The following is a 27,649-nucleotide window of genomic DNA, read 5'->3' as shown; positions in this document are numbered from 1 at the left end:
GGTGCTCCCGCATCCCCGGCCCCGGCGGTCCTTGACCGCCGGGGTCGGAATGACCCCCATAATCTCTTTCAACTGAAAGTGGTCCCAGTCTCCCTGAACGGCTGTCCCCCATGATTAAGTGATCTTGGAGCCTGCAGCTTCAGCTAAAGGCAGGCTGGGAGCATTCACATTATGCATTATTAGCCACTCCAGGCGCTCTCACTGAGCTAGTAATTAACAGTTTGCCTACCCTGTCTTTTGCTGTATTGATTTATTAAAATGTTATATTGGTTTATCAGTATTTGCATACCACAGGTCTGGTATTGCACAATGAGCTGGATATATTAAGGGGTCCCATGCAGTGATCTAAAGTGGGCCCTTCTTTATCTTCAGCTGTCCCTGTCAAAGAGACAGCCCTGGCATATGGCATAATCCTCAAATTGTCCCAAAATGGAGGTTTCACCCTGTCAGTCCACAGCCCTCAGCCAAACAGGAAAGACAGGGCATGGGGAGCCCAAGAATTTGATAACTAGGCACAAAGCATTATCGTGCAAATGATGGCCAAATTACCTGAGGCTATCTATGCCATGGAGCTCATCTTCAACAGGTTACCATCGTGTGAGCAAGTTGCTAGGCACTGGGAGGACCCTACATTCTAAAGGGAGTTTCTTCCATCATTAGCGCACAGTCATTGCTGGACTTTTTGACTTTTCCCAGCTAGGGATTGTTTTCAAAGTTTGACATTAATCTGCTCACAGGTGGAGTCGTTTCTCGCTGCTACTCTCTTTATACCATAGTTGTAGGACACTTCTGACATGACTCATGGAGGGTTAGGTTGTCCGTGCCCAAGACAGAGAGTAGGGAGAATTGTGGAGGGAGAGTTGATACTTCACTAGTGCAAGTGCGAAATTACTGCCACAAGAATGAGAACCTCCATGATTCAGTGTATTATCAGAGTGAATATTTTGGACCAAGCTTTTTGTGTCTTTAGTTAAAATTTTACGCTGAGTTGCATACTGTTGTGCTATACATGTTACATGTTACATTTATCTAACTCTTGTTGCATGAGGTAGAGGCTTACCTGTAGAATGTGGTGATATCACTGACCCTTGAGATCGCACATATAGAATGTGGGGAGATGTGGGAAGAAGACGGTTGGGCAAAGGACGATGTTTGCAGCCCAGCTGATGCCAGAGGCTTTGCGCCAGAAGAATACATCTTTAACCCGAAACAACGTGTTGTTTGGTGAATTAATGTGACAAAATTACCAGCCAGTGACTCAAAACCATAATTGGACCCACTTGGAATCTACATCTACAGCTCCAGTAAGATTATTGAAGCTACATGCGTTCACGAATTAAGCCATAAACTATTTTAGCGCGAGGTTTTATTTTGCGGTACTGGCATCAGCACGGGTCTTGTGAACATATATTGCATTGAAACGCATTATAATTTCTGAAAAGGCAAACATTCTAAGCGCCTGAAGCGCCATCCAAGTTGAACATGTAGTCAAAAGGCAGCGCAAGGAGAAACTGTACTCAACATGTGCGAGGAGAAGCAAATGGAGACAGCGCGTGAAGCACCATCCGAGCTAGGCGCGTGGTGAAAGGGAGGAGAAGGCAGGCACGTGGTTATAGGCCGGAGAAGCTGTACTCAATGCCCAGCTGTAGTGCTGACATGCATGTCAGGAGAGTACGATCCTACCTGTAAACCAGCATTTCTAATGAATCAGTGCGTGACTCACTGAGCGCACCCAGCACAGCACGTTCACAAGCCAGGATTCAACTCTTTCGATATGTTGTAGACTCCTCCTTGGTAGGCGGGGTTAAGGATTATTGACTCAAAAGAAAACCACAGCATACTGTCTAGTAACAAACATAAAAGAGGCAGTTCACAATACTGAAAAGACATAATAGAGCAACTCTTTGGCTTTTAATTTATTTGAATATGTGTCTGCAGTGACAGACACACTATATAATTATTGCGTGCCTCACTAAATTATTCAGTATCAGTGACATGCATGGCAAAAATAACGTCGTTCTGGAGATGATGGAGATGTGTTCACACATGCTTTAGCAGTCTTATATGCATACTTTGCTCCTGCTGCATGCAAAGCCATTGACCAATATAACTTTTATAGGAGGCAGGGAGCAAATGAAAAGGTAGCGGACTAGGTAGCTGAATTAAGGAAATTAGCTCTGTTTTGTAAATCTGGTGGGTTAGAAGATGAGCTAATGAGGGACAAGTAATAATGAACTGCAATAATCTAAATTCACAGGACAAGTTATGAGTTCAGTGCGAGCCCAATTTACAGGAGGTCACTGGAAATATAAGCAAGTAAAAACGTACTTCTAGGTGTGCAAAGGCAGTTGTATCTTCCAGAAACAAATGAGGGTGACGAGTTAGTTAAAATTATCAAAAAGAAGACTTACAAAAAGAATGAATAGGATGTTTGTAATATAGAAACGAAGAACATGGGTAAACAAAAATGTAATAGGAAAATGGAAGATTTAAAAGGAAAATGCTACTATTGTGGTAGCACTACTCATTTAGCTCATGATAAAAAATGCCCTGCACTAGGTCAAAAAAAGGGCTAAATGTGGGATTAAGGGGCACTATGAACTAGTTTGTCATAAAACCAAAGTAGTAAAGTGCATTGTAGAAGAGTGAAAACAGGATGATGATAAATCTGGTTTAGATGTAGATAATCCACATGTTTTTTGTATACAGGAAGGAGTAATGAGCATGGAAGAACAAGGTCAAAATAGAAAAAAAAACATTTGTGATTTGGTGGCTGGAGGAGTTTATGTAGCATTGGTGGCTGCCTCTGGGTCACCATACACCTAATTAACAGAGATGCATGGACAAAATTATTTTGCAATAAAATAGGTCATGATTTGCAGGAATCTGATAATCATCCACAAAGTTTCACAGGGGAGACTATAAATCTGTTAGGCTTCTGCAAATTATTGTTTGAATTTAAAGGGAGAGAGGTGGAATGCAAATTGTACGAGGCAGAGTTTGGCCCATATGTTTTAGGATAGTGGGATCAGGGGGAATTAGGTATTATGCTTGATCCCAAATGCTCCGACCCTGTTTTCACAATAAACGACGACAGAAGAAAAGGATGTGATCAGCAAACTTTCCAAAAGGTTGACAGGCAAAGTCGGAGAATTTAAAGGATTTGTACACAAAATGATTTTAAAAAATGATGCACATCCTTGTATATACAAGTTAAGAAACATTTCTTTGAGTGTGAAGGATCATGTGAGTTAGTTAGTTAGTGGAGAGTGGAGTGATGGAACAAATGGAATCATCAAATTGGGTGTCTCCTCCAGTGGTAAAAGGAAGGCTAACTGTTGAATTAGTTTATGTGTAGACTTTCATGGGTTAAACAAGAACATTTTTGTAGAAATGTTTCCTTTGCCCCTATCAGTGATTTGCTTACAGTATAAAAAGGGATGATGTGGTTCTTTACTATAGAGCTCACACCCACCTATCACCAGGTGCCTCCACACCACATCAATAAACACCTTACTGCATTCATTACTCCAATAGGGTGTTTCCAATTTAAAAGAGTACCATTTGGGCTAGTCCCAGCTGCCTCCATGTTCCCACATCTTATGTACCAGTTATTCCAGAATAGGAACATTTTATTTTTTCCAGGACAATATCTTGATAATGGCTAAAGACAAAAGGGAATATGATTTAGAGCTGAATGAAGTACTGAAAACATTGGAGCAATATGGGTTAACTGCTGAAGAAACTAAGTGCAGGTTCACTAAAAACACTGTAACATATCTAGGACATGAGATTCGTTGCAAAGGTATTAGTCCCAAAACCGAATTAGTTGATGCTATAAAGAACACCCCTAGTCCACAAGATAAGGATAAAGTATGGTATTTTAAAGATTGGCAGAGTTTTACTCTAAATTTGTGCAAACCTTCTCGGGTAAAATATTTCACATTAGACAATTTCAAAAGAAAAGTTGTACATTCTGGTGGTGTGAGGAATACCAAAATATATTGAAATTATCAAGGAAGATATTTGCACTGCACAAGCTCTTCAGGGATTTGATACAAAATGGAATTGTCACTACAGATGCTTGTGGGAAAGGTTTGGGGCAGTTTTGTCCCAAATACAAGAAGTTGGTAAGCAACGTGTGGTTGCTTTTGCGTCCCGAGCATTGAGGCTAGCGGAGAAGAAGTTCCGTCATTGAGAGGAAATGTTTGGGATGCATGTGGGCATTAAGGAATTTGAGTCAGCTCATTTGGGGTACTAAAGTGAGTGCAAGAAGTGACCACAAACTTCTTCACAAGGGTTAGGTAATGTGGCTCCAAAGATAGCTAGGGTATCAATACAGTTAATGGATTACATCTATGTAGTGTGTTATGGCCCTGGTACCCAAAATAAAATATCCAACTTTCTTAGTAGACTACCTTTATCTATTAGTGAAGAAACGAAGAGTGATTGGGATGATTGTTTGATAGCTATGGTATTGGCAGAGGAACTACATAGTATAGAACCAGAAACATGGACAGTATCATTAGCACAGGACTGTGTTTGGGTTAAGATCATAGAGCATGTAAACGATGGGTGACCACAGAAGAATAGTTTGGAAAAAGAAATAGCATTATTTTGGGAAGTAAGGAATGAATTGTCTGTGGAGGAAGGATTCTTGTTGAGAGGGGGCAGACAAATCACCTAAAGGGTTAAGAGAGAGAGAGAGTTGTTAATCTATGTCATGAAGGTCACCTTAGTATAGTAAAGACCAAAAGCAGAGTTAAATAATCTTAGTGGTGGCTGGGAGTGGACAAAGAAATTAAAAAGTTGGTGAGAGAATGCATTGTGTACAAATTCTGACAAGGCATTGACTGCATTTTAACCACCGTTACATCCTCTGATAGGTCTGCATATGCCGTGGGAAAGAGTAGGAGTAGACATTTTCAGTCGTATATGGGATATTCATGGAATATCTAAACTTGTACTAGTAATGCTAAATCATTTATCCAAATGGCTGGAGATCAAAGTAGTACATAAAGCTGAAAGGTCTACCTAAAGTGATAATTAGCAACAACGGAGAGCAGTTCATTTCTTATGTGTTCCAAATATTTATAAACACAACTGGTATCTTTCATAAAACCACATCCCTGTATCATCCAGAGGGGAATGAAATAGTTGTGTAATACAATAGAGTAATAAAAGGTATAATTGAGTTATCCAGCAGCAACAACTTGGATTGGGAAAATAAGTTTAAGAAAACCATTTGTGCATATAGAATGATGCTATGTGAAACAACTAAACATTGCCCCTTCACATTAATGAGGAAGATCTCCACATAGAAAGGATAATAAGGGTTGGTTAGGAAACACCAAGAGAGTTATTTAGTCACAGAGAAGAGTGAGAAATTGTATGGCATCAGGGCAAGAGAAATATAAACAGAGATATGATGGTTTGCATGGTGTGAAGGAGGTGAGTTTCAGAGTGGGGGATGTTGTGAAAGTGAAAAAAGGTAGACCTGTGAGTAAGGTGGAGAGCAGATATTCTGAATCTTCGAAGGTAATCAAAATTCTTTGTAACTCTGCTCTACTCAGTGATGGAAAAGTGTGGCATGCGAAGAAGTTAGTATTGTTCAAAGGTATTAGCCCAGATTTGACTCCAGGAGCAAGGACAAATGGGCTTGAGGCTAAACAATGTGATTGGACGATGATATACCTAGGCCAAGAAAAATGAGAGATCTCAATCAGTCTCCTATGGAGGATCGACTGAGAGAAAGGTAGGAAATCTGTGCCAGTAGTACTAAGGAGAATAGTACACAAAAGATTATCAAGTCTGGTAGGCTGAGTATGAAACCCAAATGTTTTGATGACTTTGTCATATAGTCTCAAATGGCATAAAGTGCATTCATGTATATTAATAGCTTTGCAATTTATTGTAGCTATATAGTATATGTTGCATATTGATAACTGTGCAATTTATTATAGATATAATAGTACGTTTTAGTATTTATATTTAGGGGAGGATGGTGTTGTGTTATACATGTTACGCTTACCTATCTGTTGTTGCACGAGGCCTTTCCTGTAGAATGTGATGAGATCGCTGATCCTTGTGATCTCACATATAGAATGTGGGGAGATGTGGGAGGGAGACGGTTAGGTGAAGAACGACATTGGCCGCCCTGCTGAAGCCAGTGGTTTTGAGTCAGAAGAATAAATCTTTAAACAAAAATAATGTGTCGTATGATGAACTAATATAACACATACCATCTGCTAGTGAATGTTTTTTGGAAGTGTAGTATAAGGTGCCGTGCGCGTCGAGAGGAAAGAGAGACACAGGTTGAAGTGAAGAAAATAATTTATTCTGTCTCAGGGAAGGGCCCACAACAACACATCAGCGTCTGGTTCCAGGAATAAAGGTCAACTGAAATTGTGACTGAAGTTCTAGAACCGGATTACAACCAATAATGAAGGTGGGTTCCATATATGGGTTCCATACAGGAACACAAAAGTAAGGCTTACAACATGAACCAATTAGCATACTAGATCACCTCCTTTATTCAGGAAAAAAAGTTACAGGTTTTGATGAGGCGTCAGCGATATCCGAAACTTGATCGCCAACCATATTGTGCTGTGGTGCAAATTCATCAGCAGTGTGAACATCATCATGGGTCTTACTGGAAGAATTACCACTGGCTGATGCAACAGTACCACACAAATTTCCATCAGGAGATACAGACTCGTTCAGAATCCTTAAATATAGAATTCTCAACCTCAGTTGATAACATAGAACTTTCACCATTCTTTAAGCGATACATGTCATTAAAGATCTGTACTTGTTCAGCAGCAACCGGAATAACACTATTCTTGTTCCACCAGCCTTTTCATTCTAATAAAACAGATGCCTTTGTGATCTTAACAATTTTTGAAGGTAATGAAAACTTAAATTCTCCTTTGCACACTTTAAAAGGTTTTTTGATCAAAACCCAATCATTTACACACAAATCAATATGTTTAGCATTTTTCCTGTGATGATAGTCATCTTTCTGTTTCAGTTGTTTACTAGCAACTCCATTTCTTAAAGAAGAGTTGTCCTCTGAAGTTGCTGAAGTACATTTCCCCTGTACAAGACGAAGCATCCATCTTGGTGTAAGTTTAGTTCTGGGATCTCTTGGGGTGCTGTGCGCATCGTGCGAAAAGAGAGACACAGGTTGAAGTGAAGAAAAGTATTTATTCTGTCTTAGGGAAGGACCCACGACAAACAGCAGCGTCCAGCTCCAAGAACAACGGTCAACTGAAATCGTGACCGAAGTTCTAGAACCAGATTACAGCCAACAATGAAGATGGGTTCCAAACAGGAACACAAAAGCAAGTCTTAGGACATGAACCAATTAACATACTACAGAAAGATACATGCTGGGGTATTTTCTTAGGTCATAACACAATAGAGCCCAGATAGATTGTACAATGAACATACTACGTTAGTATAGTGCGTAATGCATACAGACCAGGTATTTTACCCGCTCTTGTGTGACTAACGCTAAACTTAGGTCCCATAGATAGACGTAAAAAGGCAGATATCTTCACTGAATCCTGACAACATTTTTCTCGAGATGCCAAGGTACGATTTGAGGAAACGTGGCTATACCTTTAACGACCGCTCACTCATCAGGGCCCTGGACTAGGAACAATGGTAATCTGGCATCAGTGCACTAGCCACAAAAGGCAGGCAGCTGCTTGGGGCAGACTAGAATGTACCATTGTGACATTACCACCGTTCCATGCTTTGAGCTCATCTGACTGGTCCATGGAGACGTCGTTCTCATCTGGCCATCCACAGATGCTTTACTTTTAGAGGACATCACAGGGGTGAACAGGAGCAGTAGCACGATGATCATCACATGATGTCAACATCGAAGAAAGGATTATATCCTTGGCTAACATGTTACTCAGTTATCACTTCCGGCAGCAGGAGTCAGCCAAGGTCAGCCTGGAGTCGTCAAAAACGAGGATCTTTTCACACTGCGTGGTAATACTGTTTCTATTCTCCATCACGTTTGATTAGTTTCATCTCCCTGACAACCCCGTCCCCTTTAATCATAGATGTAACAAACAATTAAAGTGACAAAATATGCAATGTAGAGATTGAGAGAGGTACACAGTCCAGTTATTCCCAAATAAACTTGTAATCTCTCTACAAAGATATGCTCCCTTTTTTTCACGACTTATATTTTTTAGCTCACACGCATAAAGAACTGGACTAGAAGCTAAGAGTAACCATGGAAACATTTAAATATCTGCCTCATGTTACAGTATGACAAGTTCTTCCACAAGAAATTATTTGATAAATGGAGACACAAGATTGTGGCACAATTGTTCAAATACGCAATCGGTTCTGTTAAGGAGAATGCAATATGCCAGTATTGGAGTGTCTGACATGTGACCCAGAAGAATTAATTCTATATGGCACAAAATCGTTTACATGTCTGTAATCAAATTGTGTTCTGCTGTTTTACGGATGACAATACAGGAGGCCCCAATGCCCCATCCATCTGGAGGTTAGGCTTGTTGTGCCCCTTATGGCCTTTGAACCCATACACAGAAATGTATTACAGATTTATATACAGTCTTAGTAATGACATTGTTTTACTGAAACCAAACGTCAATTTGTAGCATTTCTTGCTTTTTTTCATTTCATTTTAGTTTTTTGAAGTAACGCTGACCTAGCTTCGAGTTGAATTTTGTTGCAGGAGAAGCAAGAACTATTATTGAGTGTTCATGCTCCAAATTACAGGAACTGGGATGTGATTAGTTGGGGTTATGGGGCAGTGGACAGGGGCATAGTGATTTGCAAAAATAATATATTAAATACAGGATGAAGTACTCCTGTCTGTACATTACAGGGACATTGCACGTCACAAAAGAGTTTCGGTACTATATGGAGGCACAATATGCAGAATTCTGAGTTCACCTTTGATATTCTTCATAATATGCAATAATGAGTTAATTTATCACAAACACTATGTGGACCTTATGACCTCTCCTATTAAAAATACATTACATAGCTGACAAGTTCTCCTGTGTTATCTGTGCCATCTTTTGCTGATCCTGCCTTTTTTCAGAATTTTGCATGTAGAATTTTTCTATGTTGTGACAAAACGTCATGTTCCAGAATGCAATTTGTTGTAGGTTAAAAAGACACAATTTACTGAAGGTCTCATGCATAATTGCAATCCTTGCCTATGCAGCCTTCAGGAATCGGAAGCTCTGGTCATTTCGAGACACAAAAATAATTTATTTTACTGGTGAAGTGAAGAAGAGTCACGTTCCTGGCTCCTCTTCTTTATTTCTTTGACAGACTTGCTGCTCATTGGGCTCATGTGCATCAAATTATTTAATGCTGAGTGAAGGCCTCCTTGTCCTTTGAACACATGGCAACACAAATCACTTGTAATAGTGTATTACAAACTACTGAATGCTTCATGTTCTTATTACAGAAAAACAGCAAGGCTGAGATTGACACTGAAGGACAGTACATACAGCAGTTCTGTAGATTATATCAAATACATATGCAACCTCATATTTTATTTAATATGTTCACGTAGGTATTCACTATCAGATTGGAAGCAGACGGTCATAAACGTATTTTGCCAGAATCCCTAAAATTGTGGGCACTTTCTATTACAGGATTAGAACTAAGGGCCTGATTTAAAGTTTGGCAGATGGGTTACTCCATCACAAACATGTCGGACATCCCGTCCACCATATTACTATTTCCATAGGATAAAATGGAACTGTTATACGGTGAACGGGATATCTCTTTCTCACATTTGTGACTGAGTAATCCTATCATGCCAAACTCTAAATCAGGCCTTAAGTCTCAGGAAACCATAGCTTCACTTTAGTCACCTGTTCAAGCTCGCTTACTGATTCTGTGTGCATCTCCTACAGTATGTCTGTCTTTCAAATTACTAGTCAGAGCCCTAAAACAATAGTTTGAGTTGGTAGTTTCTATCTTCTATTTACTGTCTGTAGTTTCCACGTCTTGTCCTTACCCTGGCCCCTTTGGATAAATAATGTCACTTCCGCAGCCACTTGGTTTTGGGAAATAGGTGCCATTGAAGATCTCTTTGGCAAATAGCTTTCTCAGTTGCCCGAAATCTCTTCCTTTTCTTCTTCATGGTCAACCGCTCTCTTTCCTTCATAAAGGATCTTAACGGCCCTTCCATCCAAGTGATTGGTTAACTGTAACATATCAACACCATGATAATGACGTGAATCTATTGAGTTTTGATATGCGAATCAAAATTTAAGAATGTGCTTGTTGGGTTCTAGGAATTAAATTCAAAGACGAATTGCCAAGAACAAAAAGGCCAAATTTGGAAGTCAGTTGCTGGTGTTTTGTTCAGTTTCTATGGAGAAGAGTGGGGGAAAAACGTTGAATGTTTAAGCTAACAGGGTCTTATTCATTGGATCAAGTTACTTATATATATAAATAAATACGTCCCAATCTTTCTTCAGTTCTTTGAACAAATACTTTCTCTGTTTTTCAAAAATGTAGGAGACTGGGAAAGGAAGCCAGTTACATAACATTGACTTTATTTTTTTCTTACAGCAAAAGGAAAAGGAAACAGAGAAGCTAAATAAACGGATCGAGATACTTGTGACGCAGGTGGATGAGCTCTCATCATCAGACTCACTCGATGAGAATGCAGTAGCGTCGCTGAGAAAAAGAGTCTGGGAGTTGGAAGCCAGCGCATCTGAGCAAAACCAACAGCTGACCGAGCAAGCCAATGCTATTCAACAACTCGAACAGGTAATATCCTGCAAAAGGGGTACACCTATAGTCTGTCATCATTTACCACGAATTATGAGCTCTCTGTGATCCTTGCTCTGGAAGACAACACCTAGGGTGCAGGCAGTGCTTGCTTTGTAAAACAGAAAGTGCCAGTACCCAAAGATTTGCTTACAAGCCCACGCTGTCTCTACTGAAAGTTGGCAGGTCGAGTACCAAGATTGTCTAGTCTTGATGCCACCTCATGATACTTTAATTCACCCACAGACACTCATTGCCCTTTTATGACGCTCTTGCATGTTCCTTTGTCACGAATTTTCCATCCTTCTCATCCTCCGCCTTTCCTTTCTCTATCGTGCTGTGCCTCAAAGTCTGATGACGGAAAATAAGTGTCAGTCCCCAAAAATGAGTGATTGTGGGCCCCACCAGCAACTTTAACTGCCAAGTATGGTTGAGAAATTCATATCCACATTTCAGAAAAATTCAAATGTATTAGTGAAAATAAACTGACAACCTAATTTGCCAGGCAACTGGAAGATTGAAAATTACATTACTATTCTGTGCTAGAGTAAATGAAAAAATATATATATTTGTGCATTTGCTAATTCAGAAAATGTATTACATGCGTACGAAATGGGGTTTGGGTGAATATTTTGCTTGAACTACATGCAAATATCTGGAACACAAAATGTGCACTTAGTGACAGGTATTCAGGTATTACAGAAATGGCTTCCACCCCCTTGTCATAATTGTGACAGTCTGCCATGTTCTGAAGGAGACCTTCATTGACTGAATCTAAAAAAACAATATTTGAAATGTGTAGACATCAGCGTATGCTTATGGTTTGAGTAAATGTCTGTCTTTATACTAATTCTCAAATTGTTCCTAGAGTACTCATGGAAAGCTACAACTTTTAGATTGCTTGACATACTCCCATGTGTTCATTTCCACACGAAGCACTGAAATGCAAAGGGCATTTGTAGCATTAAAAGCGTTTTTTGTTTCTCTATGGTGAAAATATGTTTCTCCACTTACAACATCACCATGCTCTGCTTACAACCTCACATATTACATCACTCATCCCATATTTTATGACATCACCTGCCTGGTGGAAGTGCAAGTTATTGTTACCTTAGTTAACTAAAACTGGTGAATTTCAGTGTTGTTTTAGAATGAAATGTTACATTTTACCTATAATACCACTTTCACCTTTGCTTTTTTAAAGACTATATAAAAATATACATTTAGGCGATTGCTACCATTGCAATTTTACTAGAGCAAGAAAATATTTTATGGTTCAAATCATTTTATTAGTAACATTATCAGCATGTCAATGTACAGATATACACTTGCTTAGCAAATCTCCAGCATAACAATAGAAGCGCCCAGTATCTCAGGTCTACACGTCTGAAATAGCAGACAATAAGTATCAAACCCCCACCTACATCTTCCTCCCCGGGAGCTCACGAAACTAGAAGTCAAAATGTTGTTGCAGGTAGTTAACCAATGTGAAACCCCTTATGTATTCCCATGGGCTATGACTGAGCTGGTGTATCTTTAAATTCCAAAAGTCGGAGATATGTAGGGCAAGTCAGCTCCCGAAACTCCTTGGAAAGGAGAGCCAGGAATGGACCCCAGAGTTCATGAAAGGAATCACCCTGAGCTCTAAGTGTCATGGTAAGCTTCTCCATACGCAACAGATGGCACAAGTGGTGGAGCCATCCCAGGTGAGTAGGAAGAGTGTCAGTGCCCCAATGAATGTGGATGTTTTGAGTGGCCGCTCCCAATGACAATCCAATTTGTTGCCCCCGTGAGATTTAAGAGGGTATGTAAGAGCACTGGGAAGTCCCAAGAGGACGTAGGTGGGAAATTGAGGGAGCAGCTTGTCGAGGTGCATGTCTGTATCCCCCAGGACCCTCTCCCAATAGTGTGGCAACTTTGGGCACTCCCAGAGCAAGTGTACTAATGTCCCCGGGTATCCTCATTGCCTCCGGCAACCAGAGCTATGATTATCGTCACTTTTATGTTTCCCCCCCCCTTGCAAAATACCAATATGTGGCGATTTTGGTTGCAGTTTCCCCACCAGTCATGTTCCATGCAGTGTGCCAGACCCTATAAAATACCTCCTCCAATTCTTTCGTCGTAAGAGACCTTTAGAGTTCTGATTCCCAGTGTTTTTCCCATGTAACTCGAGCAGGACAGGGTTTTTTTGGAAATTGCCATACAAGTTTCTGATAAGACCTTTAGCTGTGAATTTCATCAAGAGCCCCTTTCAAAAGGCTGTGAGGGATCTCTGTGTCCCCTCCTGTTTTGCCGGTTGCAACACCCAGTGGTGGATCTGCAATTGACTCATCCTCTCTATCTCGAGAATGCATAGTCAGCTTGTAATTGCTCAAGGTGACTGGGCCTTCTTCATCAAAGAGGTGTCAAGATGAGCGACACCCTGGGGTCAGCCAGTGGCAAAAGGCAATCAGTCCATGCTCGGTGTAAAGGACACATTGTCAACTATGACAGTCAGTGGTGGGTGGAATGGACAAAAGGCTTTTCGATTCACCACCTGGTCCCACTCTTTCATTACCAGAATCGTGACTGGTGAGGAGTACAGGCCCCCACGGTCGTTTTGGGCAAGCAGGGGAACAGAATCTTCCATAGGAAGGTGCCCACAATTGTCTGGTCCATAAACAACCACTGCTTTTCTGAATCCTCCCTGGAGGTGGGTGGTTTAAAAATATTGTAAAAAGTTTGGGATTCACAGTTCCTGTTCTGCTGGGGGCCGAAAGCTCAGGGCTCAATTCAACTGAGGACGTTAACCTGCCCACACAATGCGTTGAAATTCACGCTACAAGGACAGAAGCATGCCAACAGGAGGATCAATCGGCAAGGCCTGAAAGAGTAACAATATCCTTGGTAATACAGTCATCTTCAGTGTGGCAACACGGCCCTACCATGAAAGTAGGTAGAGTTTCCATTGAGAACAAAAGATGCGTGGCAACTCTCTCATTCAAAAGAAATATCAACCCACAGTTTGTTAAGGATACAACAGTCCATATACAATATGTTTTTGATATAAATATTTATCCAAAGTTTGATCGAAATGATACCAATATGAATTAACAATTAGAATACAACCAAAATGAAACATTTGCAAAGAATTGAAAATAAAAAATAATTGAATTTTTTTCATAATATTATCCTATATATAGTGACACAAATAATGCGGCTTGATAATACAAATCCAGCCATTTCAAGCTTATTTTCAGCCAACAATCATTTGCAGCCAACACGTGTTTCGTCTAGGGAAGTCTCCTTTTGAATTCCTGTGCGACTTCTTCAGGGCTACAATTTACAAACACAAAATAAAATAAAACATGAGAACCAAAATGCTCCAAATTTGTGATATGGCAAAATTGTGAAAAGGGAACCCACTAAAAAAAATCACCAAATATTCTGTCAAAGGCTGAAGTGCCCACATGCAAAAAATAGTGACCACACATATTGCACCATACAAGTAAAGACCTTCCCAAGTGCTCTTTATACCTTCCACTATCAAGGCTTAAGTGTTTTGATTTATACTAAGGAAAAAAGACCACAATGATAACACGGGAAAAAACCCTAATAGTCCAGAATTCAATTCTTAATAGAAAACACATATTTTTTAATAGTTACCTCGTATTTACACCAATCCAAATTATGACTTTAGTTGAAACTTATTATTGTTCAGGGCCAAATATAATTCGTCTGACACAAAGGATGAAAAAGAAAAAGGAAATTTTGCAAGGTGATAGCTGATAGATCCTGATACAGGACCAGGATATGCCCTCGAAATGTCACCGGGTGGTTTTCTCTGGCCTTGCATAAGAGCGATTCTTTGAGTTGAAAGTCATGGACGCAAGCCAGAAGATCAGCCGGCTGTGAATTTCCAGTGCACAACAGGGACCCTATTGAGTTGGATGTCTTTTCCGGGTGCTGTCTCTAGGATCTGGAGAAACAGGGCTTTGACATAAGTAGTGATATCCAAACCTTCCACACCAGTGGGTGCACCCCAAATCCGTATATTATTCCTTCAAGACTGGTTTTCGAAATCCTCCACATGGGCTTGTAGATAGATCTGTTGTTCACAGAGACGCAAGACTTCCTGTTGAAGTTGTTCTAATTCCTCACCCCGACAATCTCGTGATCTTCCAGGGTTGAGACCCTGTCCCTGATCTCTGCCACCTCGCACCTGACCACTTTGAACCCCACGAGAGATCCCTCTTCACCATCTGCAAGTCCTCTCTAAGGGAGGCAAAGAGGGCTTCCATGAATGTGCGAGTGACTGGGTTCTCGCTCCCTTCTCCATCTGGCTTGTGCATTTGCTTGGGGAGAGAAGACCCATCCTCCATCTTGGGACCAGGGGGTTTGGTTAACATGTCTTTTAAGGTGCGGACTTTCTTAGTGCAAGCCATCACCATGACTCCCTACCAACCAAGGCTAGGGCTACCCAAGTTTGCAGACACCCACTGTTCTAGAGCTGTCCAGATAGGGGGTGCCTCTGTAGTCCGCCCTGAAATAGGTGCTGTTCTGATGTGTCCCAGCTACCCCTACAAAGTCTTTTCTATGCAGCAAGGGACTAATCAGATAAAGTGGAGATTTCAGGTAAGAACAAACATCAGCCAGGTATACACCCTCTAAAATTAATCTAGTAGGGTGTGAAATTGGGGGGAAGAACGGGCGCTCAGGGATGAAAGTTTTATATTGTAAGTAAATGGTGCAAACACAGGGGAACACCCCTAATCCCTAACTGGTTTACTAAGTAAACACATACAAACATAGAAACAAATGTGATACACTCATAAAAAATAGCCTTTGCAACATTCTTGTGAAGCCATCCTATTATATCGCAAGAACAGTCCAATAGTGATGTTCAGTTCTTTTGGAGTTTATTCATGAAAAACTTCAGATTATCCTGGATGATAGACCGTGCTCCATGGTGTATAGAAAGACAAGTCAATGTGTATTTCAGTCCTCCAAAAATTTCAGTTGATGAAATATGAAATGTCGATAAGAACAACCATAGCAGCCAACACATGTTTCGTCCTGGGACATTTACCCAAACGACTTCTTCAGGGCTGAGATTTCATCAAATGGAGTCTCTAAAACAAATACGTAGATTCATGAGTAATATAAAATATCACCCTCTCATCTAAAAAGTGCTCAAGATTATGTTATCCGGAAAAAAGAAAGTTACTGCTGCCTTAACCAAGTGTTGAGAAAGAGACAAAGAAGAGAAGAATATATATTTAAGAAACACAATTAACCATCTCAAAAGCATCACCAAAAGAAATGCGATATAATAAGATGGCTTCACAAGAATGTTGCAAAGGCTATTTTTTATGAGTGCATCACATTTGTTTCTAAGTATACACCCTCTCATGTCCATCAATGAATGAGCTGGTTGATTTAGTAACAGTTGTAGGGACAGTCAAGTGGGGCCAGCAAGGGGGTGAGCAGTGGCCAGTTTGTCTTGACCAGCAGCAGCAGCCCCTCCCAGTTAACAAGAGGTCCATCTCTTACTGGTATCATCACTGAGTCCTATAGGGCGAAATCCAATGAGCCCTGTTTCCATCTCGCCTCCTGAGCTTTAGAGCCGGTGTGGGCCCAGTCGTCCCACTCTCAGGGAGGCCCAGGTTGGTCAGGAGCAGTTGGAAAGTCCTGAGCAGCCTTTGGGGGTGAGGCAACAAGAAACGCCTTAAAGTAATCTCCCCCAAGGGTGGCACCCCCCAGGAGCACAGGAGCCTGGCTGCACTGAGGACAGGCACGAGGAAGGGTAATGTGCACCTCACTAGGCCCCATCCGGATATGACACGGCAGCAAGAGTCCCCTGTAGAGCAGGATGCTGTAGGCTGCAGGGTAGGCCCTATGGTCACCTTACTGTTGTGTCCATCTGTCATCGCAGGTCTGCAGAGTTGATATAAGGATGGGTAGCAGCCTCCCCAGGCGTGGTGAGTGGGGACAGGACACAGTCATCTCCTGGGCCCTGGTTCTCCCCTCTGTCAGGGTGCAGTCAGAAGCGCAGGCCATTTTAGGCTAGGTTGCCCGATCCAGCTCAGGCAGTTAAACTGCTGTAACGGCACAACTCCTGACCCCTGGTGTTACCGGCCCGCACCAGCGGGCTATAGCTACTCTGTGCCCAGAGTCAGCAACGTTCTGTGGCCACCATCTTCACTGCCCGGGCTGTCCTTTGCGCCCCTCAATTGTTCTCCTCTCGCCACCCTGGGCCAAGCAAAGCCACTCTTTTTTTTTGCATACATTTCTTACATAGTTTCCACAAGAAGCCAAAGTTTATAGCATTTGTTTTAATTCTAATAACTACTTAGGCATATGTATACAAAGCTCACCCATATAAACCGTGTTTTGTGCTGGTAGTTGCTACTGGGACTCATTTGTGGTGACTTGTAGTATATACAGTATATACCTATTGTCATAGAAATGTTATAGGAATGTATTATGTAAATGTGTAGTGGTGTCTGAAGTGGAATATATCAGGTTATAGTATAGTATTCCATATTCTAAGTATGAATAGGTGAACATGGAATGTTAGGCATTCATCTGCTGGTAGCTGATGTTGTTGTCAGGATGCAGAGGGGTGACAATAAAGAAGATATATTCCTAGAACAAACATTGTCTTGGATTGTTAAGGGACATTATACTACACCTGTTCTCTTGCCATCGTTCTGACTGAAAGTCTCAATTGTGATTTTTCATATCCTTTCGGGTTCTATCCTGCACTGGTATCATCATTTATGTTCTGTCTGCTCTGCATGCAATGTCCCTGTATTACTTCAGTTCCATTGATTACCCATCAGGATTTACACTCATGTTCAGCATTACCGTCGTGCCTGGCTAAAGTCTTAGCTGCATACCCTCTACCTCATAGATGGCGACAAACCTAATTCAAGTGGGAGAATCACAATTTTCAAAGCCAAAACTCGCTTTAATTTAGCTTTCTTCTGTCCCAGATTGCCTCCATTTCAGTGAAAGTCACTGGGTAAAATAAATCATCCTGATTATTTTTTAACTCTCCCTCTTTCTGCTTTCTCAATGTTCACCTGTATGCCATCCATCTCAGGCCTCTTCATGGTCTAACACTGCCCACTTCCCAAGAACGATTGCAGGCTACCATCCAGCCCACGCTGTCTTTGGCCAGTAGAGGCATGGACCCCGATTTGTGTCCGACCTCATTGCTAGGCCTCAAATCAGGGTCTGGGCCACTATGCAGACTTTCTGGGACTATGGAACAGAATGTCTGGAACTCAACATGTTTCGCAGTCCACCAGTATGACTGCTACCCATTGACTCATGGCACTCAGCAAAGCCGACAGCAGGCCACAGCTTCAGACAGACAGTGGTGAGCTTTGGTGTATGATCATGAATCAAGGAACTATTTCTTTCTTCTTTGTGTGACCTTTTCAGTCCAGTGAAGTGGACATGAGGTCACCATGTCTTTCAAAGGATTCATGCCGCTGCTGCTTCCTGAAAGTCAATTATCATTTATCCGGGTCCTGGCTTTCAGTTCTTTAGTCATGCCGACCCTACTGCGCAGACCTTTGGTGAGGCTGGAGACTCCTACTCATTTGTAATGCAGCATGCAAGAATGATCTGTCTGTAATTGATAACAGCATCGCCACATCTTTTTTCCTGATAGCACTTGGCACTGGTTGCAAATATTGGTCTTGCGCTTTAGTTAGTCGCAGTCGTGTTCTGCAGCTGCGCAGACAAGTCATCCCGTGTATAGCGACGAGGAGCCCGTGCAGCACATTTACCGGTTTAAAAAGGAAGCACATTTAATGGTGTTTTGTTATATGTTGAGAATCAATGTTAGAAGGTACTTTCTTGTAACAAAGCACCTAGTGGTGAACTAGCTGTCAAACAACTTTATCTGTATTTACTCAGAAAATTTTATTTTTGTGCATAATTCAGTTAAGTTCAAAAATTGAAAGAGCAGTGCTGCCAGAAAGTAATGAAAATTAATTTTTCGTCATTGAATGTTCTCTAAGTTAAGGTTAGCCCATATCCTATGCTCGCCTTGCTCTAAGTTACCCTTTTCTTCAAGGGAAATAACTTGTAACCACTGCATAGCACTAATTTCAGATGTTAGTACTGCCTGAATAGCTTTTAGTTCAAAGTATTTAGGCACCTTTGTTTACTTTCCGACGGTGTTGAATTTAACACAAAAATCTGCCTTGGCAAAAATGTTCAACCCTGTCCAGCACTTCAGTTGGTCACAGCTAGAATGTGATTGGTCCTTGTTGGCTTTGCTGATTCAAGGTTAACCATTTTGCTCTGAAACCAGCCCACTAGCCTGCAGCCTCTTGAGAAAATATCAAAGTGGCATAATGGTAAGTCTGGTCCTACTTTTAAATGCCTTCATATGGACTGCACACATTTCTTGCCTATCTGGGGCCTGGACATTACACATTCTGCTTTAGGGAAGAGTGTTGCTGCATCCAGTCAGAACGCTTCCGAGGGCAAATTTGGCAGCTCTAACCTCATTTGCTTCATTTCAGGAGTAAGTATCTCATCCTATTTTCTCCCTTGCATGCTGAAATGTGCTTCCCCAGTAGACACTGAAAAATTACAAATTCTGTAATACAAAGTGAAAACAAGAAGACTTAGGGCCCTAGAGTTTGCAGGGCACCACCATTATTCAATTGTGCTCCTGCCCTCCTCTACCACAAAACCTGTAGTTGATCCATTCTATTTCTTGCTGGTTGAAGCTCTATACGTACACTGGCAGAGTTTCTGCTGCCTCCACCAGTATAAACATGTGTCCTCTAGGCCTGTCTCCCTTGGGGCTGCCAAATCACAGTGAGTTTTGACCCACCTTCTTGAGGATAGGGAGACTGAATACAATGCATAGCGGTCTTGGGCAGTGAAGTGCAGAATTACACACAGGCAAAGGGAACAAGGTCCAATGGCAGTGTGGTCATTATCTTTTTGTTTAAAGAAAACTTACTTCCTCTATGGGAGTTTGTTTTCTCTAAACAAAAAAGTTGGATGCCCTCATGTTTCAACCATTAAGCTCGCTTGCAAACCTTCAGTCCTGTGTAGGGAGTCTCTGGGGCTGCACCTCTGTTCACAGCACAGAGACCGCTGCCAGACAACAAGGATTACTAAATAGGGCAAATGGTCCTCTGACAGAGTGCCAGAGACCACAGCAACTGTGACCCTAGAGGACCAATAAATCAATTAGCAGGGTCTAAAAGAGACTTTTAGTTACTATCCCTCTGCCCCCGGCTTCACCACTTGTAATTGGGGCTCTAGCAGCCTACCACCAAGGGCAGTGGGTTAAACTGACTGAGACACGTGGAAGCAACAGGAGTGACAGTAGACATATGAACTTTTTTTCCAAATTAAGTACTGTGCCCAGTAGTGGAAGAGTGGAAGTGGGCAGAGCCATATTTAAAAAAAAAAAAAAATTGACCACCAACACTAATTTGCAACACAAATTAAACTCAGAGTGAATTGCTTATCTGATTAACCTAAACTATTTGAGGGTGTGATAAATGTTGCAAAAGACAAAATCTCAGCTAATGTCAAAACATTGAATGCTTGAAGGTATTAAAAACCATGGGTATTTTACAGGCAACAAATCTCCTCTAATGATGTTTTACAATGCAACACAATTACATTAACTTTTTAATATGTTTTGTTTCTTCATACATAGATGCGTCTACGGTTTGAAATGGAAATAGAAAGAATGAAGCAAATTCAGCAAAAAGAACTGGAAGACAAGGACGAGGAGCTAGAAGATGTGAGACAGTCATGCCAAAGAAGGGTAAGTCAAAACAGAATGGACTACATTGATAAAATTACGTTTTGTGTGGGTTTTACTATAGTGGGAGAAATGCAGCTCATCAAAGTGTGTGAAGATATCGCTCTCCTAATTCAAACAACTTTCAAGACATTGATTTTGAAGATTAAAATCCCCAGTTTTGCAATAATGGCCTTGATGTATCTCTTTGGTATGCCAGTATCTCTCATCCCAACCCATAGTTATAAAAACATGACAATTAAGAGTTCAGCGTGTCTTGCACGTTTAGTTTCTCCTTATTGTCAAGCCTTTGGCTTCTGATATGTATATTGGTGGCTTTTATGTTTTATTGTTATGTTAATTTGCATATTGCGTTTATCACCTGTGAGGGTATTCAGGCACTTGAGCAGACATGTAGATGCCTGCACTGTTATTCGAAGAGCCAGGTCCTCAGCTTCTTACAGAGCTCAATAAGTGAATAAGAGGATCTGATGAGATGAGGGAGGTTATTCCAAGTTTAGGGTGCCCGCAAAAGAATGAGTGACCTCCTCTGCTTTTGGGGATGCCTGAGGTGTGTGCATGAGTGAGAGTGAGGCAGAGCATAGATGTCTGGCAGGCTGGTGGAAGTGAATGTGGCTGTTGAGGTATGCTGACCCAGTGTTGTGTAAGGATTTGTATGTGTGCTTGATACGTTTGAGTTGGCTGTGCTTGTGAATGAGGAGCCAGTGAAACTCCTTGAGATGAGGTATGATGTAGGTGCAGCATGAGAGGTTGAGTATGAGACTTGTGGCACCATTCTGGATGGTGTAGAGTATGTGGAGGGGTTGTGTGGAGATTGACGTAGAGTGCATTGCCATAGTCCATCCTGATGAGTTCTTGTGTAACAGTCCATCTGTTGTTCTGCTGCAGCTATGTGCAGATCTTTTGTAACATGCTTAGGATTAGGTTTGGTTGGAGATCGTGGAATTCTGCTACGCGGAGCTCTGTGAAGTGACCAAAAGATTCTGCTGTGCTATGCAGAATTCTGCTAGCAGCAGAGTGTGTAAGGTCACGACAATTTTTAGCACTGGGTATTTGTCCAGTGCTGAAAAATAAGCACAAACGGCACCATGTGCAGCGCAGGAGGGCACTGCTTCTTTTCTGCCACTCGAGTACATTTTCTACTTAAGTGGCACCTTCCTGAACGCAAACTGACGGTTTCTCAATGCAAGCGGTGATCACCATCTGCAACCACCCGTGTTGAGAAATCTTGCTGGGAAGTGATCTGAGTAAGATTTTCTCGCTCGCGCACACCAACTTAACATTGCCGAGCACAAATGTGGAAACAAAACTCTGGTCCGTTACACAGATGTTTTTGGAACTCGCACACTCTAATCGGAGCATGGAGAGGGAAAAACTCTGCAAACTATGCAAGCGGAGTGGAGTTCACCACCCACCCCTCATTAGGATGTGGAAGCAGGAGGCGCTCACTGCATTGACTTGTACCATCATGTTGAGCTTGTCATCTAGGATGATCCCCAGATTTGTTGCATGGCCAGTGGGTGTTGGTGGTGGTCCTAACTCTAATGGATACCATGTGAAGTCTCATGGGGAAGTCTTGTTTCAGAAGACTAGGACTTCCGTCTTGTCAGAGGTGAGCTACACGCAGTGGGTTCACATCTACTCTGCTATCATGATCATGCAGCTGGTGAAGTTAGTTCTGGTGGTGGTTGTCTTGTCTGTCAGGAAGAGGAAGAATTGGGTGTTGTCCACATAGGAGATGATGGGGATGCCTTTGGATTGGATGATGAGCGGTGTCATGAAGACAATGAATAGGAATGATTAGGATGAGGCTGAGGCAGGATCCATGGAGGACAACGCAGATCAGGTACTTCGCCTCTGCTATAAAAGCTGGTAGTCTGACCCTTCGGTTTCTTCCTAAGAGGAAGGGTCAGATCCAGTTGAGTGTGGATCCTTGGATGTCAATCACATGGAGTCGTCTGGTGAGCATGCTGGGGACACAGTGTTGAAATCCACACAGAAGTCAAGAAGGATGAAGGCTGCTGTTTCCTCTTAGTCCAGGACTGTCCGGATGTAGTTAGTGGCCATGATGAGTGCTGTTTCAGTGCTGTGATTCTTCCTGAATCCTGATTGGGCATTGTCTAGCAGGTGGTGACACTTGAGGTGGGCTGAGAGTTGCTTGTTTTCAATGCCTTTGGCTAGGTAGGAGAGCAGGGGGATTGTTGAAAAGATGCTCAGTTGGTTTTGGGTTTTCTGAAAGAGTTTTGAGGAGGGGGATGATTTCTGCATGTTTCCAGTCTAACAAGAAAGTGGAGGACTCGATGGAGGTGTTGATGATGCGGGTGAGGGCAGCGCTGATTGTTGATCTTTTCAGGTTGTAGATGTGATGGGGCATGGGTCCATTGGAGCTCCTGAGTGGATGGCCCACATGATTGTTGCTGCGTCATCCCTGGTGAGGGTTGTCTGTTTGATCAGCTCGTTGTCATGATTCACGATGGTTGGTGATGATTTTGTTTGTTTGCAAAGTTGCTTTAAATGTCTGAGATTTTGCTGTGGAAGAAGTTTGGTAGGTCTTCACAGAGTTTTTGTGAAGGTATGACATTGATGAAGGATGAGGGTGAGCAGACATGCTTGACAATTGAGGAGATCTCCTTGCTGCTGTTGGAGCTTCCTTCAATACATTTGACTAGCATTCTTTTCTTTGTATTTCTTAGAAGCTGGTAGTTGCATCTGAGTCCAAGCTTGTAGGTGGTTCTATCAATGGCTTTGTGGCTGGCTCTCTGTTTCCTTTCTAGCAGTGTACAGTGCATTTTGGTGTCTCAGAGGTCCTCTGTGTACCAGCTGGCATGCTTGTTGAATCTTCTTTGCTTGTTGGCTTTGATGGGGGAGAGGAAGTCGGCACAGACCTTAATCCAGTCAATGAAGTTGATCCTGTCCTTGTCAGGGTTGTCTTTGGGGTTCAATTGAACCATAATGAGAGTGTTGACCAATCTGAGTCTGAGATTTTGCCTCAGTTGTGGCTTCATATGCTGACTGTAATGTTGACTTGTGGTGTGTTGATTTGAAAGTGGATGAGGGACTGGTCGGTCCATGTGAGTTCCAAGGTGGAGTTATATTTGATGCTGTCGCTGGTGGTGAAAAATGGGATCCACTGTGTGTCCTGCAATGTGTATTGGCCGGTGCGTCCAATATTGCCCATGCTTTCAAGGCAAGTTGTGGAGCAGAGGTTGTTTCTGTCTTCTAGTTGGAAGTTGAGTTTGCCAATGAGAATATAGACTCTGGGGTCAATAGTGAGCCTGAAAATGAAGCCGGTGATGAAGTTGGTGAAGGTGGCTAGGGTTCAGATGTTCAATAGGCGAGGCTTCTGTTAAAGGAGAAGTTTTTGGTGATTTGCAGTTTACAATTTAGATTTTCCAAGAATGGGGCAGCATTCTTTGTGGATATTGGGCAATTGATTGATTCCTTGTAGACAAGCTGGAGTCCTCCTCCTGACTTGTGAAAGTGATCCTGTTGCACAATCTTGTAGCACACTGGGACTGCTGTGGTGATGTTGACAGCTGATATAGGCCTGAGCAAGGTCTTCATGAAGAAGAGGAGGTCTGGAGCATCACTGATCAGCAAGTCCCAGATTTCAGTCACGTGTTTGCTGAGCAATCATGTGTTGAGTTACATGCATGCGAGTGGGCGGTGTCCTGAGAGTTTGCTGTGGCATGTGGTGTTTGGTCATGGTGTTTATGGTGTTGCTGGTGCTTGCGTGAAATGTGTGGGTGGCTGCGAGAGCATCGACAGTGGGTGCAGGTGAAGTCTCCTACTGATGAGACACAGCACAGCAGTAGCAAGACTGGTGCTTTGGGTAAAGCAACCTAAGGATTGCTGCAGAGTAACGTAGGGGGGAGATTGGACCAGGTTCTTGGTGCTGGGCATGGGCTAGGCGCGGACGGGTGCAGACAGCCATGCCATTGGTGCACCTCAAGCCGCCATTAGGGACCTGGGAGGCAGGTAGGGGCGCATGGAAATGCAGTGAGTGCACAGGAAGAAAAGGCGGGAAAGTAACAAAGCAAAAGGAGCAGGTAAGAAGCAGGGGGTGGAAAGTGGAAAAATGTGCAGGGGGGCTGAAGGGAGTGCAACAAAGAAAGCCTGCATGGGGGAAAGAGGTACAAAAGCAAAAAAAGAAGGACTGAACAGGAGAAAGGTGCAAAAGCTAAAATGGCAGAAAAATGGTACAATATGTGGTGAGGAGCTATCTCAGAGGGGTGAAGGGCAAATGAGAGGCACAGGTGAAAATAGTCAATAGAGTCAAAAGACACCCCGGGGTCAGAATAAACAGGAGGAAAAAGTGGGTGAGAGGCAAAAAGGGATACGAGTGAAAAGAGTGAAGACTTAAAAGAGACTTGGAGAGGGCAGAGAAAACAGGAGCAAAACAAAATGAGAGAGTAAGGGCCTTGGCTTGTTGGAGGATTAGTCACAGGTAAGTGGGTGGGAATCTTTGCCTAGGCACCTGTTCCATTTGCAGGACTATGCAAGAAATAAGAGATATGAACTTAATTTCTGCCACATGATTCACAGAGGGACTTTTAAAAATATTTTGGAAAAGCAAAGGGAACTCTCAGATGGCATACCCCATTGATTTCTTGCCCTTCAGCACTCGACTATATCTGTTAAGGTGTCTTTGGTGGCAACACTGATTCAAAGGTAGGCCTTTAGAGGCAAAAGAGAAGGAGTTTCCTGTTCTCTCTTACACCATTAGGGAGATTTTTTATGGTGGGTTTCAATGTCTTACCTGGTCCTCCTAACACCAAAACATTTCTAATAGTGTCATTATCATCAGTAGTTAGGGGCAGACATAGGATGCCTATCCTGTGCCATGAAACGGCTATTGTTTGGCATGTGATGATTAACCACTTGTATATGATGCCTAATCTATCTTAATTGTTGTGCTCACTAAGAAGAAAGGAAGTCACGTGGATCTGTGGCCTGACTGACCCATGACGGAGAATCTGTCACTACCAGTCCTGAATGCATAAATGTTTGAAGTATCATTCTGAGCAAGCAGACACGTGGGTAGGGCTTCATTTTGAAGTAGGTTGCAAGACTTGTGGTAGTAACAACTTAGTTGACATAAGGTGTGAGGAGCTTCATGTCTTGGCCCTTCACAGAGTTCCTGTGACTGCTATTTATTGTCTTTGTGTGTCTGCATGGATAGAGTTGAGTTTAACAGGTTTTTGTTTGGTGAATGTCTAAGCCAGATATGTCCCTGTACACAACATATAAGAGAGTCGCTATTCTTTGTATATTTCTTTGTAATAAAGGGAGCATTTGCATACTGTATGCTCCAATACCCTGTAGGTTTGAACTGGAATTTGGAATGCTTCTGACAGTGGAAAGCATAGAGTGAATGATATAACAAAATGTGTGTGTGTAGTCTGCAGTGAAAGATAGAAGATAGGTACAGTTGAAGGGAGGATGGGGTTCTAAGAGGATCGACCTGCTGTTGCTGTAAAAAAGGAAATAACATGAACTGAAGAACTTGCCTTCTATCTGAATGGCTACAGATTGTTGTATGAAGACCCTCTACTCGAACTACCACAGTAAGAGTAGTTGCAGATGCTGCAATGATAGATAACTAGCAAAATGTGTTTTAGGTAATATGGCTTCTCCCAGTGAGTAAAGCTCTTTATTTCCCCTTTAAAAAATATATATATTAAATTAAGTTAGAACAAGAACGTTGTAGATGCTATAGGAATATATCATGTATTTATTGTGGATTTTTTACCTGTTGTTCTGCTTTGTCTCAAATTTCTTGAATTTCGTGTTACTACTTATGCAAAATTCCTCCGATTACTCCATTATGCCCTGTCAGGTAAAATCCTGTCAAGGAGCTCAGGAACAATGCAGTTGAACAGAATGTGAGCCGCAGTTGTTTGCTGCCCTTGAATGTTTAGAATTTATTTTTCCACAGAAGATGCATTCTTGAATCTAAAAGAAACAAGAGAATGCATGTCTCTATAAAGCTATAGTGCCAAATTCCCAATTTGTATTTCCTGTAATTTTGCATTTTACCACATTTTTTGAAAATGGTGCATAATTTTCAAAAGGAAATCACACAAATTTCACACCCCTTTTCTATTTAGTACTTCACCCTGTTGGAAGCTGCCTCTTTATATAGTGGACCAAAAAGAGGTAATCTGTGTAAAGAGTCCAAGCAAACCCCCAAGAAATTACAGAAGCACAAATTACACCCCAAATGCTCTCTTTAGTGGTAGTGTGGGCGAGCATATCACAGGGTATTGCTTATCATGTATTACAAACACAAAGGCAGTAAGTGAGACACACAATTAATAAAGAAATCCAACACCAATTTTTAAAAATAACACTTAATTGTATATGAATTTAGATACCAAGATAATCAGAACCAGGGAAAAACATGTATTGCATTCAGCGACTTAACAGCGACTTACAGGACTATTCTCCAGTACTGGATCTTTCATAGATTCACATGCTTGAACCTTAGCCGCCGTTTAAGTGGGAGATCACGGTATTACTAGAGAAGCAGTAAATAGTATATAGCTATATGCTAAAATGTAATGGATAGCCCCTGCAATAGCCTATCCATAACCTTTTGAAAAAAATAACTACATTTGAGCAATAACCAATCAGATGGCAGCACCCTGAAGAACATTCTGAAGAGAGGCTGAGTTCCTCAGATTTTCTACTGCACGTTGTGTGACAGTGAATCTTCCTGAGCTCTGCTCAGTTTTCTTCACATGTCTCATATTTTCAACTATTTCTTGTTTACCATGTCGAACTCTTCTAAGAAAGGACTCTTCAGATCATCTCAATCTTGTGGTAAGAAACAAATTCACCAGGAGGATCCCCATAAAGACTGTATATATTGCTTGCACCCACATCATAGGGTGAGGGATTGCAAAAGTTGTATCACATTTTCAACCAAAACCCTTAAAGACAGAGAGGGTAGGATGCTAATATGGTTACAGAGACTTAAAACTAAATCTGACATCGTCTCTGAGGATGGTGATACTGCGAGCTCTCACACCTCTCTTGAAAAACATAAAAAGAGGGTGAAAT

At 41.9% G+C, this 27,649-nt stretch overlaps 1 protein-coding gene across 1 annotated transcript in view; it reads left to right on the top strand.

Annotated features, from left to right (window-relative positions):
- The window catches only part of MYO18B (myosin XVIIIB), a 1,377,385-nt gene that overhangs the window by 849,368 nt on the left and 500,368 nt on the right, over positions 1–27,649 (top strand). The window contains exons 28-29 of the mRNA XM_069214702.1: positions 10,591–10,791; positions 20,477–20,587. Coding sequence (XP_069070803.1) covers positions 10,591–10,791; positions 20,477–20,587 — 312 coding nt within the window. The remainder of the gene's footprint in view (positions 1–10,590; positions 10,792–20,476; positions 20,588–27,649) is intronic.

Source organism: Pleurodeles waltl, chromosome 11 (genome assembly GCF_031143425.1).
Source record: "Pleurodeles waltl isolate 20211129_DDA chromosome 11, aPleWal1.hap1.20221129, whole genome shotgun sequence".
NCBI lineage: Eukaryota > Metazoa > Chordata > Amphibia > Caudata > Salamandridae > Pleurodeles > Pleurodeles waltl.
Note: the sequence above shows the minus strand (reverse complement) of the source record. Positions and strands in the feature narration are given on the sequence as shown.